Here is a 15,308-nt window from a genome sequence, read left to right as displayed (position 1 = left end):
TTATACATTTTATGGCAAAATGCACCTTCCATCTATTTTTTCTATAAGATTTTCATTGGAACAAGGGTGGCAATTGTCTTAAAATATATGGTAAATTACACCTAGACCTCTGAGGTATAATAAAATAACTTTAAGGTTCCTATGATATTTGTAATTACATCCATACCTCTGAAACATCTACTAGAGCCAATATTTCATAGGGATGGCAATTTTTACCCGCCCCGCCCCGCCCCAAAATTTCCGAGTAATGCCCGCCCCGTAAATAAATGGGGCGGGTATGGGTCCTAGTTTTTCCCCAAAAGCGGGTTTGGGGCGGGTGCGGGTTTGTGTACACCCGCCCCGTACCCAGCCCGTTGACCCGCCCGGCCGCCCCGTATATATATATATATATATATATATATATATATATATATATATATATATATATTATTTTAAAGTAGAAACCCTAGATATTATTTGATATTCCCTTCTTTTTCCTCTGCACGCCGCTTCTTACGTTTTTTCTAGTTTTCTTTTACTTCTCAGAACTTCTTCTTTTGTTCTTCAAGAGTCACCCTCACCAGCCCGTTTTTTCAATTTTCTTTCACTTCTCAAAATTTCTTCTTCTGTTCTTCAAGAATATATCACCACTCACCAGCCCGTCAACTGACAACTGCCGAGCCTTGCCGCTGTTCTCTCCATCTCCGGCGTTGACTACTGGTGATCCGGTAATTTCTCTCGTTCTCTTCTCTCACTTTAATTTCTCTCGTTCTTATAAAAAAATTCAAAATCTCTAATTTTAATTTCTTGTAAATTTACTTTCTTGTAAATTTAATTTATTGTAAATTTAATTTCTTTAGATTTTTTTCTATTTAAATATGTTCTTTGTCTCTGATTTATTATTTATTTATACTTTTCCAGGTTTATATTTTGAATTAGGATGTCGCAAGAAACGAGTTCATCTCATGCTAATCCCTTACTAGATGCAAGTACAGAGGAATCTCAACAAGGAATAAATACTCCTACAACTCCTAGCACAACTACTCCAAGCACAACTACTCCCAGCACCACAGATGAGAATGTGGTTATCGTGAAGAGAAGAAAAACATCGGATGTGTGGTTGCACTTTGACAGAGTAACAGTTGGGGGAGATGCAAAAGCACAATGCAAGTATTGTAAGAAATGTCTTGTTGCAAAAAGTACAAATGGAATAACTCATTTACGTGATCATGCTACATTACGGTGTATTAAAAGAAAGTTTAAAGACATTAGAGACATGAGGCAACAAGTATTGGTTAATGAGCAAAATAAGGTCGATGGTAAGATGGTCTTAAAATCTGGTCAGTTTGATCAAGAAGTAGCTCGACGAGAACTTGCTTGTATGATTATCTTACATGAGTTGCCTCTAAGCATTGTGGATTATATTGGCTTTAGAAACTAGTCTCTTGCTCTCCAACCATTATTCAATATGATTTCTAGGAAAACAATCAAGAGAGATATAGTTAAGATTTATGAGGCCGAAAAAGCGAAGATTATGCGTTTTGTTGAAAAAAATGCAAGTAGAATTGCAATCACACTGATATGTGGTCTTCAAGCAACAGGAAACGAGGTTTCATGGTTGTCACTGGTCATTATATTGATGAATGCTGGACCTTACACAGCCGTGTGTTAAGGTATTACTTTTTACAGTTTTAATTTTTTTTCGTTTTTTTTTGGTATTTTCTAGATGATAAATTATTCTAATAACTTGTACTTATTCCGTCTCCACACACTAGTGAAGTTCTCTCAAAGGTTCTTTTCGATTGTTTGCTAGAGTGGAATGTTGATGGCAAACTCTCTACTTTAACTGTTGATAATTGCACCACTAATGATGCCATGGTAAGAGCTACCTCTGAAAATCTTCCATCTAACTCACTATTCTCGCATGTTCCACTGTTGCATATGCGTTGTGGTGCTCATATTTTAAATTTGATAGTTCAAGATGGTTTGGTGATTATTAAAGATTGCATTGAGAAAATACGTGACAGTGTTGTGTTTTGGACTGGTTCAACAAAAAGAAGACAAACATTTGAGGAAGTTGCTTGGCAGGTTCGTGTTACATGCACCAAAGAGTTAGTTCTTGACGTAAAAACACGTTGGAATTCAACTTATTTGATGCTTTCTACTGCATTAGTGTATAAGGATGTCTTTTTTCGGTTGAACCAATGTGAGTCGTCATATAATTGCATGCCAAGTGAGGAGGAGTGAAATTTAGCAAGTCTCATTTGTCAAAAATTAGAGTTGTTTCATAGAGTAACTCGGTTATTTTCTGTCACTACTTATCCTACCGCAAACCTTTATTTTCCTCAAGTTTGTCAAATCAAAATTCATTTAAATGAGTGGTCGACATCTACAAATAATGTGATTAAGAACATGGCATTAAGCATATTAGACAAATTTGATTCTTATTGGGATGGGATCCACAGTATCGTGGGGGTTGTGGCAATATTGGATCCACAATTCAAGATGAAGCTAGTGGATTATTTGTTTAAGAAAATTTACGGGGATCGTGCTTCTATAGAGATAAGTAAGATTAAAACCATTTGCTATGATTTGCTTCATGAGTATAGCTCCAAGAGAATGGATGGTGATGCACTTGCGTCATTGTCTTCTTCGGATGATAATCATCCGTGGGAGGTGACTTTCTTTCTGATTATGATATGCTTGTTAGTAGCCAAAGAAGGGTTGGAAATGGGCAAGTGGAGTTGGATCATTACTTGGAGGATGATGTTCTACCACGGAGTAATGATTTCGATATTTTGTCATGGTGGAAGAATAATGGAGCGAGGTACCCAACTTTGAGATTGATTGCAAGGGATGTCTTATCCATTCCCGCATCTACGGTTGCTTCAGAGTCCGCCTTTAACACAAGTGGTAGATTATTGAGTCCACATCGTAGTAAGCTTCATTCGAAGACCGTTGAGGCATTAATGTGTTACCAAAATTGGTTGTGGGCTCAAATTAAAAGCAAGTTATTCATATTATTTTTTTTGCTTTTGTATTATAGTATAATTTATTTCATGTGCTAATGTATTCATAATTTTATTGTTGTAGGTACATCTTTGCAAACGGTACTTAATGAAGTAATGCAAAATGCTTTTGATGGTGAAGCCGACGACGACGGTGATGATGGTGGAGATGAAGTGGATCTGATTGATGACTAGTAACAAAATAATCTAGTTTTTTTTAGTCTATTTATGAAGTGTTTAACAAACATGCGTACTTAAATTTAATGCATTGTTGGTAATATTGTTTATTTGTAGCATGTTGAATTGTTGGATGTAATATTATCGCCTATCGGATAATTGATTTGGTATTATTTCTTAGCTAATTTGGATTTGATATTTGGTAGATTTTTTTTTTTAATTAATGAAGTCAGTACTGATAGTTTGTTCTGCTTTTTTCTTTTTAATTTTTTTTTTAACCTTTTTCTTCAACTTTCACGGGTTTTTTGGCGGGGCGGGTACCCAGCGGGTTTTCTATAGGGCGGGTCCGGGTTGGTAAATTTTAGACCCGTTACGGGGCGGGGCGGGTTCGGGTGCAACTGATTTCTTAACGGGGCGGGGGCGGGGAATGTAAAACCCGCCCCATGGCCATCCCTAATATTTCATGTTCGGGGGATCGATATGCATTATATTTGTTTTCAGCGAGACGTTAATGCTACCATAAATAATAAGGATTTAAGAAATGTTAGAAGAGTCATGTCACCCTCCTATCTCTATGTCGTCTCCATCACTACCTGAAACTAATAGTTTGTTAGAACCTTAAGGGCCTCTTTGGTTGGGTAGTTTGGATAGATAGCTACGGATGAGATATGTTATACTAGGACTAAATTTGGACTATATTGTTGATTCACAATAATTAATCCCTCTTTTGGTTCGAGTTATAGGCATGAAACTAGTAATCTCTGCACTAACAATGTCATGTTTCGTTTGCTGGATTTTATGGTTTTATGTGGGTTTATTTGCAAAATTACTAGCCTTTAAAATATTACTTTATTCGTCGTCTTCTTCATCTTCTTTACCATCTACTCTCCCCTTCTTCAATGCATGTTGCACTTCTTTTCTCTCGAAACCCTATTCTCTCGATCCAAAACTTTTATATAGGCAAAGCTTTATCATTGTATTCCGTTTTGTCAAAAAATTTCGTCATGAGCTACGGTAGCACTACTTCGCAAAGGAGTTCGAGCAGCAATAGAAATGGGGGATTCGGTTCAAATGGGCAGCAGCGAGAACTATGTGACTACGGGTATGAATTCAAGGCCCATTTAATTTGATTCACATTATTGTTTGTTGCCTATGCGTACGTTTAACCATTAATTTTCTTTGGATTTTTAAAGTTCCTTCACGAGATCCTCTTTATCCATTAATTTGGTGATTCCAGGTTGTTAATTTTGAATGATCTTTTTCTATGTTTAGAGTTGTGTGTAATGTTTCGATAAGGCATGCATTAGACCAAACTTTCATTATACTTGTTCTTGGTGAAAATTTTAGGCTATTCAAAACAACATACTTGGGTTAGTTGTTTTCATCTACATATTGATGAAATTTGTGTTTGATTAATGTTCAATTCGATACTATGATCTCGTATACAATTGATGAGCTTCCATACCACTGTTTAGAAATGTATCTGTAGTATTAGTTTGTCTCCTTCCTCAATTGCTCAAACTATTTGGGTAGTCGAAATCATACAGTGTTCTACAACATATTGTCTTTTATGTGGGATTTTAAAATATGAATTTCACGCTTTAGGTAAATGGTTGTCAAGCTTTCTATTGATATGAGCCGACAATGTACGAGCGATCGAAACGTATCATTCATGGGCTGATAAAAAAAAAAATTCCCTACAAGTCCAGCTACCATTGCAGATTTTTGTGTTACTAGAGAGAATAGCATAATTGGAGAATCAATTGGAGATTAGTAATGGTGAGGCACACCGATTCACATTTTCTTACATGCGTTTTGGATTTATTGTAGTCTCAGTTATTGTTGTTGCCCTTGTATTATTTCTGTTGTTGTAAACAATGTTGTAATATGAAGCAATTATGTAATGTGTAAAGTAGACCAATTGTTGGATCTTTGTCAATTATAAATCTGTTGGCCGTTTCTAAATTTTTCATAATGATGTTTTGTTGTTGTGAATATTGTATCTTACATACTTTACCCGCTTCATAATTTAAATAAGCATTGATAGTCGATCAATTTTAGCTTCAAATCATTAGAGCCATATGTAGCAGAACTTACGGTGAGTACATGTTTAATATATATGCATTTACTGAAATATAACTTTCAATGTACAATCAGATGTTGTAATTTTATAATAAAGAGGAAACTTAGCATAACTGATACTACTAAGACACACATAAACATACGTATAAACATATTCCAAAATAAAATTGGGAATTTAGTTCCTTACAATCCGTCACCATCTCCAATTTAAAAAACAATTTGGGAACTTTGTCCCTTACAATTGTTCGAAACAACAATTTAGCATAGCTAATAATACGAAGTCATACTAAATAACAAAAATAGCACACAATAAAACACCAAACAACAAAACATTCACCACCACACTCTTAAGAATCTAATACACTAATAACATAACTTTGAACACTATTGGAGTTGTCACTTGCTTCAATGTGATCACTGAAACTTACGGCTGGTCCGTCTGCCTCATTCGCACCAACTTCATTTCTATCATTGTTGTTTGCAACGTTGCCACCATCTTCATTTCGGATGCGATTATTAAGGTCGTCCATGTACATTGCATAGTGAGGATCCTCAACTAGTGGCGCATTTCGAGGTTGATTTGCTGGAGGAGCAACAACCTGTTCGCCAGCCTCACCATTGTCGATGACAACTGCGTACTCCAGATCATAGCCCACAAATATGCGAAAGTCAACGGCGGGGGCCTGTTTCACAACAAACACAAAGCGGCAGTCTTCATACGACGAAAACCGGTTGATTCTAAATGTCATTTCTTCCACCATCTCCTATAGATCGCAGGAAATAATGATTAACTACTATTAAATAAAATCATAAAGCCGGTTTTTTCTAAAGACATAAAAATTACAAACTGTAAATAATGAAAAACTACATTGCATATACTGAAGTTGAATAGACAAGGTCCGTCCACATAGAAGTTGAGAAGACAAAAAATGCAACTACAAATTCATCTTACTACTCAATATTCTAAAAAGGGTATATATACGTAGTTGTTAAATCTAGCACACAATTTCAGTACATATGAATGTTGGGGTGTGATACTGTGATCATTTTGCTAGTTCGTAATGGTTTTGTAAATCAGTCTTGCATGTTTTCAAACATAAAATAACACCCACACATAATTTATTTTGAATGAAATCACAAAATACTTGCTTATTACATTTCAATTCACTAGCCAAATGCCCATGTCCACAGTTTCGTGTATGAACATCGAACGTCACACCGTCTTGTGCAATGTGATCCTTAAAAGCATAGTATCGGTTCATAAGCCAATTCATCCTACTCTTGGTTTGACCATCGTCAAAATTATTTGAGAACTGGAAGCACATAGTGATGTTGACTACGAAGAAAAATTCTTCATACACCTCAAAGTTGTCCAATATTTCAACGTCTTGTGCATATGTTGCAGCCCCGTCGATTAGACATTCATCGTACTCAAACGGCCACCGGTCTATGTTGATGTTTGCCAAGCTCCACAAATTATTTATTCGGGGCCTCGGCTTGGTATCTACAACAAGCGTATAAGAAACACAACATGAAAAAAATATGAAGACATAAAATTTTAAACTGCAGAGAGTACAAACGAAAAAAATGAGACCATCTTCAACTTTTTGTGTTGGTTCTGAACTGTTCTTTTTTTTTCGCCAAAGGTAAGATGAACAAACTAGGGCACACACCTATTAATATCTACCACCCAAAATTGAATTTATTTGGTCATTTATTACTGCTAGAATCGATATGGTTCTAAATCAATTAACCCACTAACTAAAGCATTAATTGGACCAATTTAATAGGGGCATTTTTTTTTTACAATATTTCGGATTTTTTTTTGAGAATTGGGGTGATTTTGTAATTAATTACAGAAATGGGATAAAGCGTCAATTTGAATGACGCTCTTTAAGAGCCGTCGGATTGAGCTAGGATCAACGGCCAGCTCTCTTATTTTGTCCTCTTAATCTGACGGTCTGAGATTAATCTGGGCGATCGGACGGCCCTTAAAACGCGTCATTCAAAACGACGCCCTTTGTCCCGCCACACTGGATTACAGCGTCATTCAAAACGACGCCTTTTAGCAGCCGTTGGATTGTGTTTATATCAACGGCTGGATTTGAGCTGAGGTTTTTTAAATTTACTTAATTCTTTTTATTGTTAAATTGTAATACTTAATTGAATTTTAATTTTAAATTAATTATATGTTGTATTTTAGAAATTTTCCTTGATTTATTTATGCAATTTATTTTATAATTCACTATAAAATAATACAAAGTTAATTAATTATAACCTAACAAAAATTAAGAAATAAAGAACTCTTTTATCAATTATATTACTTTTTTGTGAAATGAACAGTTTTTTTGCATAAATTATAAATAAAGAACTATTTTGTCAATTATATATATATATATATATATATATATATATATATATATATTATATTTTTTTAATTTATATTTTATTAAATAAAAATAAAATGCCTAATTATTGGGAAATATTTTTTGTCTCTAAATCCTTTAGTTTATTTAATTTGTTTTTTATTGAATAACTAAAATACTAAAAAGTTTTAATAAATAACCAACATAAACTACAATAATAATATCACCAATGACGGTGACCTCCGGTGCCACATCTCGGGGGCCTTCTAGTCCTGTGTCCTCTACCAACTTGTTCATCCTCATCATTTTCATTATCACTCGAAGAATTTGCGGATTGAGAATAAGGAATAGGTGTCATCTGATGATCTACCGGTCGCGATGTAGACGAAAACTGATGCGTAGACCCCAAATGAACTGGGCCTTCCAAATTCATATTCGGATTAAAGTAGGGGTATGGGGTGTACGGATCTGCATCAACGAGATTATAATTACACTCACAGTTATAGATAGTATTAAAAATAAAATCAAAGGTTCTAAACATACCGGATGGATGCCCGTGTGATCTAGAATCTGTATAATTATCGAATGCCGGATAATATGCACGAGAAGAAGTTCGTGCCTCGCCAGCGTACATCTGAGTCTGTGATTGAGCTATTTGAGATAGTGGTATCTGAGTTTGAGTCTGAGGGTGAGTCTGAGTATAAGGCATCTGAGATTGAGGCCTATCTGAAGGTCCGTGTCGAGACTCTAAGACATTAAGACATGTTCTGAGAGTCGGTAAATACGAACGATAGCCATCCCGGGGCGTGTCTCCGCCATCAACAGAAACAATCAACGATCGAAGATGATGAATCTGAAATAAGTAATAAGAAATATTTTATTTTCAGAAGAAATACATTAATAAAAACTATACAATACACAAAATTTTATAATAAATAAATTTGAATACGTACCACTGTATCCATTGAAATCTGACCTCCAACCTGAAATTCTGTACGATCAGATGGGGTAATCGGTGATATGAAACGACGTGTGTGCAGTTCATACCACTCAAAATAACCATCTTCTGTAGTCTGACTGTCACAGGTATGGGTTGTACCATCCCGAACTGATGTACTACTCTGTCTGGTCGATGCATCTCCACAATTGCGTAGCATATCAGGGGGACTCTCGATACCCATATACCACAACATGCGATCGCCGAATCACCAGCTACAGCCTGATACTCCAGATCATCCAGATCATATGGCGTCCATATAAATTGATCTGGGAGCATCTGATCTAACATCATCCTAATAATACGAAGAACATGTGCACGAGTCTCAATGAAGCTGACATGGTTGGTCCACCTGTGATATATTATTATATATTAAACTAGAGATAATAATAAAGATAAGGTTAAATACAAAAATACCCCACTACTATGAACTTTGTATCATATACCCCATGTACCTTTTTCCCAAATATGACTATAATACCCCTACTCAAGCATCTTTATAACAGTATTACAAACATCTTTAAAATCATATTGTTGTTGAGAATTTGAACTACCGGAAGACATTTAAGAAAAAAATAACCGAGGATGAGGATGAGGGTTGTGCGGCCTATGAAAGACACTCCATATCCCATGATCACTTCGTCTGACTCGTATGCTCGTATCCATATTAGACTATGTCAAAACACTTGATCTATGATCATTCTGAAGATACAGAAGTGAGGGATCTCGGGGACCGTATACAACGTTCTCCATTTCAATCATGTTTCAAGTTCATGTGAAAGCACATAAGATGAATTTTATTATTATTATTATTATTATTATTATTATTATTATTATTATTATTATTATTATTATTATTATTATTATTATTATTATTATTATTATTATTATTATTATTATTATTATTATTATTATTATTATTATTATTATTATTATTATTATTATTATTATTATTATTATTATTATTATTATTATTATTATTATTATTATTATTATTATTATTATTATTATTATTATTATTATTATTATTATTATTATTATTATTATTATTATTATTATTATTATTATTATTATTATTATTATTATTATTATTATTATTATTATTATTATTATTATTATTATTATTATTATTATTATTATTATTATTATTATTATTATTATTATTATTATTATTATTATTTCAATAATTAAAGTTCAACATAACATAACATACATTACATAATATAACATACATTACATAACATAACATAACATAACATAACAAACACAACACAACACAGCATAACATATGATAACACATAAAATAACTAGTGTGATTCTTGTGTTGCCCGAGATTTTCTTCTAGCACGCGCTTGTGGTCGGTCCATTTCGTAAGGAATACGAGTACTTTTTGGCCTACCCCGTCGTGTAGCTTTCCGTAGGGTAACATCGTGAAATAGCTCAAAATATGCATCCTCCCAGCACATTTCAGGCAGCAAAGGGTGAAACACGCCACTATATGTGTTCTTATGGTTTCTAACACTGTAATACTCGGCAACCAAAGTTTCGGCATCCAAACGGAAATCACGACATACATGTTGCACATGAGAGCAAGGAATCCCAAACAAGGTCCACTTATTACATGAGCATTCTTTGGCCCTAAGATCGACACAATGTGTTTTTCCTCCATCTCCTTGAGGTTTTGCCCTGGTGAATACCTCACCAGCGTAGTTGCGAGTGTTGAACCTTCTCATGTAATGGGTCGTCGAATGTTCCTCCCATAATTTGAACTTCTTCAATGGAAATTCGGCCCATCGGTGTCCCGATTGCTCCCAACCATTATCTTTCGCTACTCGATTAATAAAGTGCTTAACCACTCGATGAAATGTAAAATCCACAATAGCTGTGACAGACAGTTTACGAGCACCTTTCAAAGCACCATTAATGGACTCGGACAAGTTGGTCGTCAATTGACCGCGTCGAGACCCTCCATCATGTGCTAAAATCCACTTTTCTGAATCCATGTTCATCAAGTATCTGTGTGCATTGGGATTTTCCTCCCCAATCTTGTCCAAATACCGGTTCAGCTTCCAAACCTGAGATTGTTTTCCAGCAGCGTAACAAAAATCTTTCACCACAATGCTCTTAAACTTGGCGTTGACATTTGAACAAACATGCATCAGACAAAATCGATGGGTGATGCGAGGGGGCCTAAACTCGGGCATTGAATCGATGGCACTTAAAATTCCAGAACCTCGATCCGAAATTATACAAATACCATCTGATATGCCCGAAAGTAAATGTTTGTCAATGCATTTGAAAAACCACTTCCATGCACTTGCGGTCTCTTCATCAACAATAGCATACGCAAGTGGTAAAACTTGTTGATTCGCATCCAAACACACAGCAAGCAACATCTTATGTTTGTACTTAGTGTACAAATGAGTTCCATCGACGCTGATCACCCGACGACAGTATTTGAAACCATCAATACACGGCTTGAAGGCCCAGAAGACGTATTTGATTATGAATTTCGATGGATGATTTGTCGCGTGATGTTCCCACTCAACAGCTGTGCCTGGATTCCTTTGTTGCAGTGCTTTCATAAATTTTGGAACTTCTGGACCGAACTCTCCCATGTTCCATATAAATTTTCTCTGCATCGCTTCAAAGTGTATCATGCCCTCATATAGGATATCTCATATCCTATTTGCGCGGTCACAATCTCTCTTGCCTTTGAAATCTCACAAACTGGATTTTCACGAACACTTTTCAGTAGAATTGCAGCGCAATAATTGATGTTCAAGTTGCCATGATTGTTTGTCATCCCTTGCATACCGTAACTATGATCGCCATCGTAGATCCCAATTCTAAATTATCCTCTATCCCCAATTCTTGATGCTCTTAGCCTCCATCTGCAAGGTCTTGCTTCAGTGTCGTGTTTGCAGATAACTTTCCAAGTTCTTTTTGTACTTTCGATAACTTTAAACTCTCTTCTGGCAAATCGAATGGAGTGGTCTCTAACGGCTGAAATGACCCTTGCTTTACTATCAAAAATCATCCCCTTTTCGAGAGTACCTTTGCTGCTATCATAAAATTTTGACCACATACCCGACGGAACATCAATGGAGTCGGCTGGGATTTCAGGAAATGATAGAGAGTAGAACGAAGGTGGATCATAAAACTGAGTAGGAGGTTCTGCAAATGATGGATTGTTGACATGAACATGGGGAGTTGATGGAATTTCTGTCTGCGATATTGTTTGCACAACGTCATCAACGACTTCGATATTCTCATCATTGTTCTCTTCACCGCTATCATCATCGTCTCCATGGTCGGAGGGTTCAGAGTCGCTTCGAACATTTGGCCCATGTGCATCTCCGAAAGGATCATCGTCATCATTATTATCACAATGACGAGTTTCATTAGGCAGATCAAAAATTTCATGAGCATTTCTCATGCCACTTGATTCCCCAATATGTACCCCAAGATTTTGATAAGAATGCCTTGATGGCCCCGCTTCAAAGCCCATATTAGAAAACCCTTGTGTAACCGCAACTAACTCAGGACTTGTTTTCATAAATGAATTGTACGTTTCATTCAAATCAAAATGTTGTGAAGGTCTCGAAGGGGAGTAGAGAGGTTCTGATGTAGTGAATTGTGAAGGTCTCGAAGAGGAGTAGAGGGGCTCTGATGTACTGAATTGTGAAGGCATCAAAGGATTGTATAAAGGCTGAGACTCAACATAAACATCTATGGAATCGTTTCCTTCATCCGGGTGCAAATAGATTTCTAAATCATCATCACTTGTTATCTGAGAAACTATCTCGCTCCACTGATTTTGATACCATCGTGATATTTTGCCCGACACCGATAACACAAATTCATTTCTATCTATTCGGCAACGTGAGTATATTTTCGCCAAGAAGTCTGAGAAAGATATATCGCGTTTCACTCGTACGACTGTATGATGAGATTGATCATAATTCACTGACAATCCATCATAAACAATCTCGCCTCCTATGTACACGAAAACTTTGACAGTATTCCTACCCGGAGTCGCCATTGAAACACTATATTTTGATATTTTGAGATTATTATTTTTATTTCGAAATATTTAATATTTTCTATTTCTTTTTATAACTACAAACACTTATGTTATATTATAAATCAGTTAAAACAAACAATTAATATTTAATATTTTCTAATTCTTTTTATAATTTGATAGTTTCAAAACTATTAATTTGTATATTATAAATTCTAAACACATTGTGTAACTCGTAATTTTTCGACACATTCATATAACACTAACCAGTTAAAAAACAAACAATTTGTATAAATTAGCAAACTTATCATTCAAGTAAGACTTAAATTAACCAATAAAATATTTAATTTACCTCAAAGATAATTGTAGATTTGCTAGCACCCACAATCACTACTCAATCCACCACAAGTTAAACTTCCACCTATTTATAATAATAAAAAGACCATCAAAATAAAAATTTCAGCAATTATTTAAAAATGTGGGAAAAAAAACACAGCTCCAAGTTGTATACATTTGTACAATATAACAAATAATTACCTTCAAATTATTATTATTTGCTAGCTACAAAAATCCCTTCTCAAAACACCACAAATTAAGCTTCCACCTAGTTATAACAATAAAAAACAAAATTAAAATTTCAGCAATTAAAAATAATAATATTTGTCCAATATAACAAATAAATACCTCCAAATAATTATTATTTGCTAGCAGCGTAAATCCCTTCTCAATCAACCACAAATTACATTTCACCTAATTATAACAATCAAAACACACTAAAATTTAAATTTCAGACATTATTTAAAAACAAAAGGATAAAAATACGTTAAATTATTAAAACATGGGATCAAAAGTGAAACTGATGTAAACTTGAGGGGCTAAAGTGTAATTTTACCATTTTCATAAATTGAAAAGAAAAAAAAAAAGAATTTTGAAGTCATTGATTTTGAATTTTGACAAAACATCCATAAATTCGAACGGTTTGAAATCATGAATTTGAAATCGAAATCCTAATTATGGTAAAAAAGACGATTTATGGTCAAAATTAATGATACTAAGAAAATGGCACACTCCATTTACAGTGATTACTAGCACCAATAACATCAACAATTTGAACAAATAAAAACACAACAAAATTCGTCTCCTTAAAATTATAAAATATAGAAGAAGTAAACAAACTTGTCTACGGTTCGAAAATTCTTAAATTCTACAAAAACTCTGGTTGAAAAGGAGACAATAAACGAACAAAACTACATAATAGTTCATAAACTAAGATTTGAACATAAGTTCCAATATTGGTAGCCTTGTTGAGAATAATACCTATTCTAATGTCATGACTAATTCTACCAATTTATCCACTAACTCACTAATAATTAATTAATTTATCCTACTAATTATTCTACTCGTATCATATTTAAACCATTACAAAAAATTTAAATTTCAGAAATTATTTAAACACAATCAAACATTCCTTCTTAAATCCACCATAAGTTAAAGTTTAACCTAAAAATAACAACGAAAAACAAGAATAAAAATTTGAATTTCATAATAAATTATATATATTTTAACAATACAAGAAATAATTTATCTCCAAATTAATTGATAATTTACTAGATCAAAATTTCATTAATACACCATTAATAAAAATTTAACAAAATTATATTAATAATTAAAATTCTGTTTAACTATAATAATAATTGAAAGAGTGAAAAAAATTACCTCAATACGTACCCTGCTGAAATTAATTAAATTACCTACATTAGTTAAAATATAAATTAAACAATAATAAATAATAATTAACAAATAAAAAAGGGAGAGAAAGAAAACTTACGGGTGTTGGGAAGAAGGGAGCAAGGCAGCAAATGTGGGAATTGCTTGTTTAAGGGATATATATATATATATATATATATATATATATATATATATATATATATATATATATATATATATATATATATATATATATATATATATATATATATATATATATATATATATATATATTCGGCCGAAATCACGACCGTTAGATCGAGAAGAATCGGACGACCGCTAAAACGCGCAGTTTGAAACAACGCGTTTAACCATCTGACAGGTCAAAGCGCGTCATTCAAAATGACGCGTTTTAGCGACCGTCAGATCTTCTGATCTATCCCTGGACGTCCGATTAAGAGGACAAAATAGGAGATCTGGCCGTCAATCGCAGCTCAATCCAACGGTCGGTAAAGCGCGTCATTTTAAATGACGCTTTATTGTATTTATGTAATTAATTACAAAATCACCCCAATTCTCAAATAAAAAAAAAATCTGAAATATTGTAAAAAAAAAAAAAATGGCCCCAATTTAATACACCAATTACCACTTGAAGAGTCATTTTACAAAAGTGTGGTCATTTAATTTTAATTCCTCTTTTTTTCTTCGGCCATACTAATGGAGGCTGTGGTAAACAACCCTTATTACTTCAAGATGACTGGTTGATGTATGCATTTTTTCATTAACAGAGGTTGACATGACTCATTATAATTCCACAAGCTTTGTAATGTGTAGTTTATCATGTTCGAACACATTTTCATATACAACAAACAGTAAAACGGAGCCACAAATATAAATTAACATTATAATAATAAATCATATATAGTTGACATTTTTTTCTTTTTGTGTTGTCAGATTGAATATACCAA

The 15,308-nt window shown here is 33.9% G+C and overlaps 1 protein-coding gene across 1 annotated transcript; it reads right to left on the bottom strand.

The window, feature by feature from the left end:
• Nucleotides 1-9,916: 9,916 nt before the first annotated feature.
• Nucleotides 9,917-11,269, bottom strand: LOC148765947 (uncharacterized). The gene has a single exon (XM_088812438.1). It carries the CDS (start codon nt 11,267-11,269, stop codon nt 9,917-9,919), a length of 1,353 nt encoding a protein of 450 aa, XP_088668564.1.
• Nucleotides 11,270-15,308: the final 4,039 nt, after the last annotated feature.

The sequence above is a fragment of the Erythranthe guttata genome, chromosome 13 (assembly GCF_056151865.1).
Source record: "Erythranthe guttata isolate IM_541 chromosome 13, IM_541, whole genome shotgun sequence".
Classification (NCBI taxonomy): Eukaryota; Viridiplantae; Streptophyta; class Magnoliopsida; order Lamiales; family Phrymaceae; genus Erythranthe; species Erythranthe guttata.
The sequence above is the reverse complement of the archived record's forward strand: the minus strand, read 5'-3'. Positions and strand labels throughout refer to the sequence as shown.

Coding starts and splice junctions, on each gene's coding strand:
- LOC148765947 (XM_088812438.1), bottom strand. CDS start 11,269: ATGATACACTTTGAAGCGATGCAGAGAAAATTTATATGGAACATGGGA.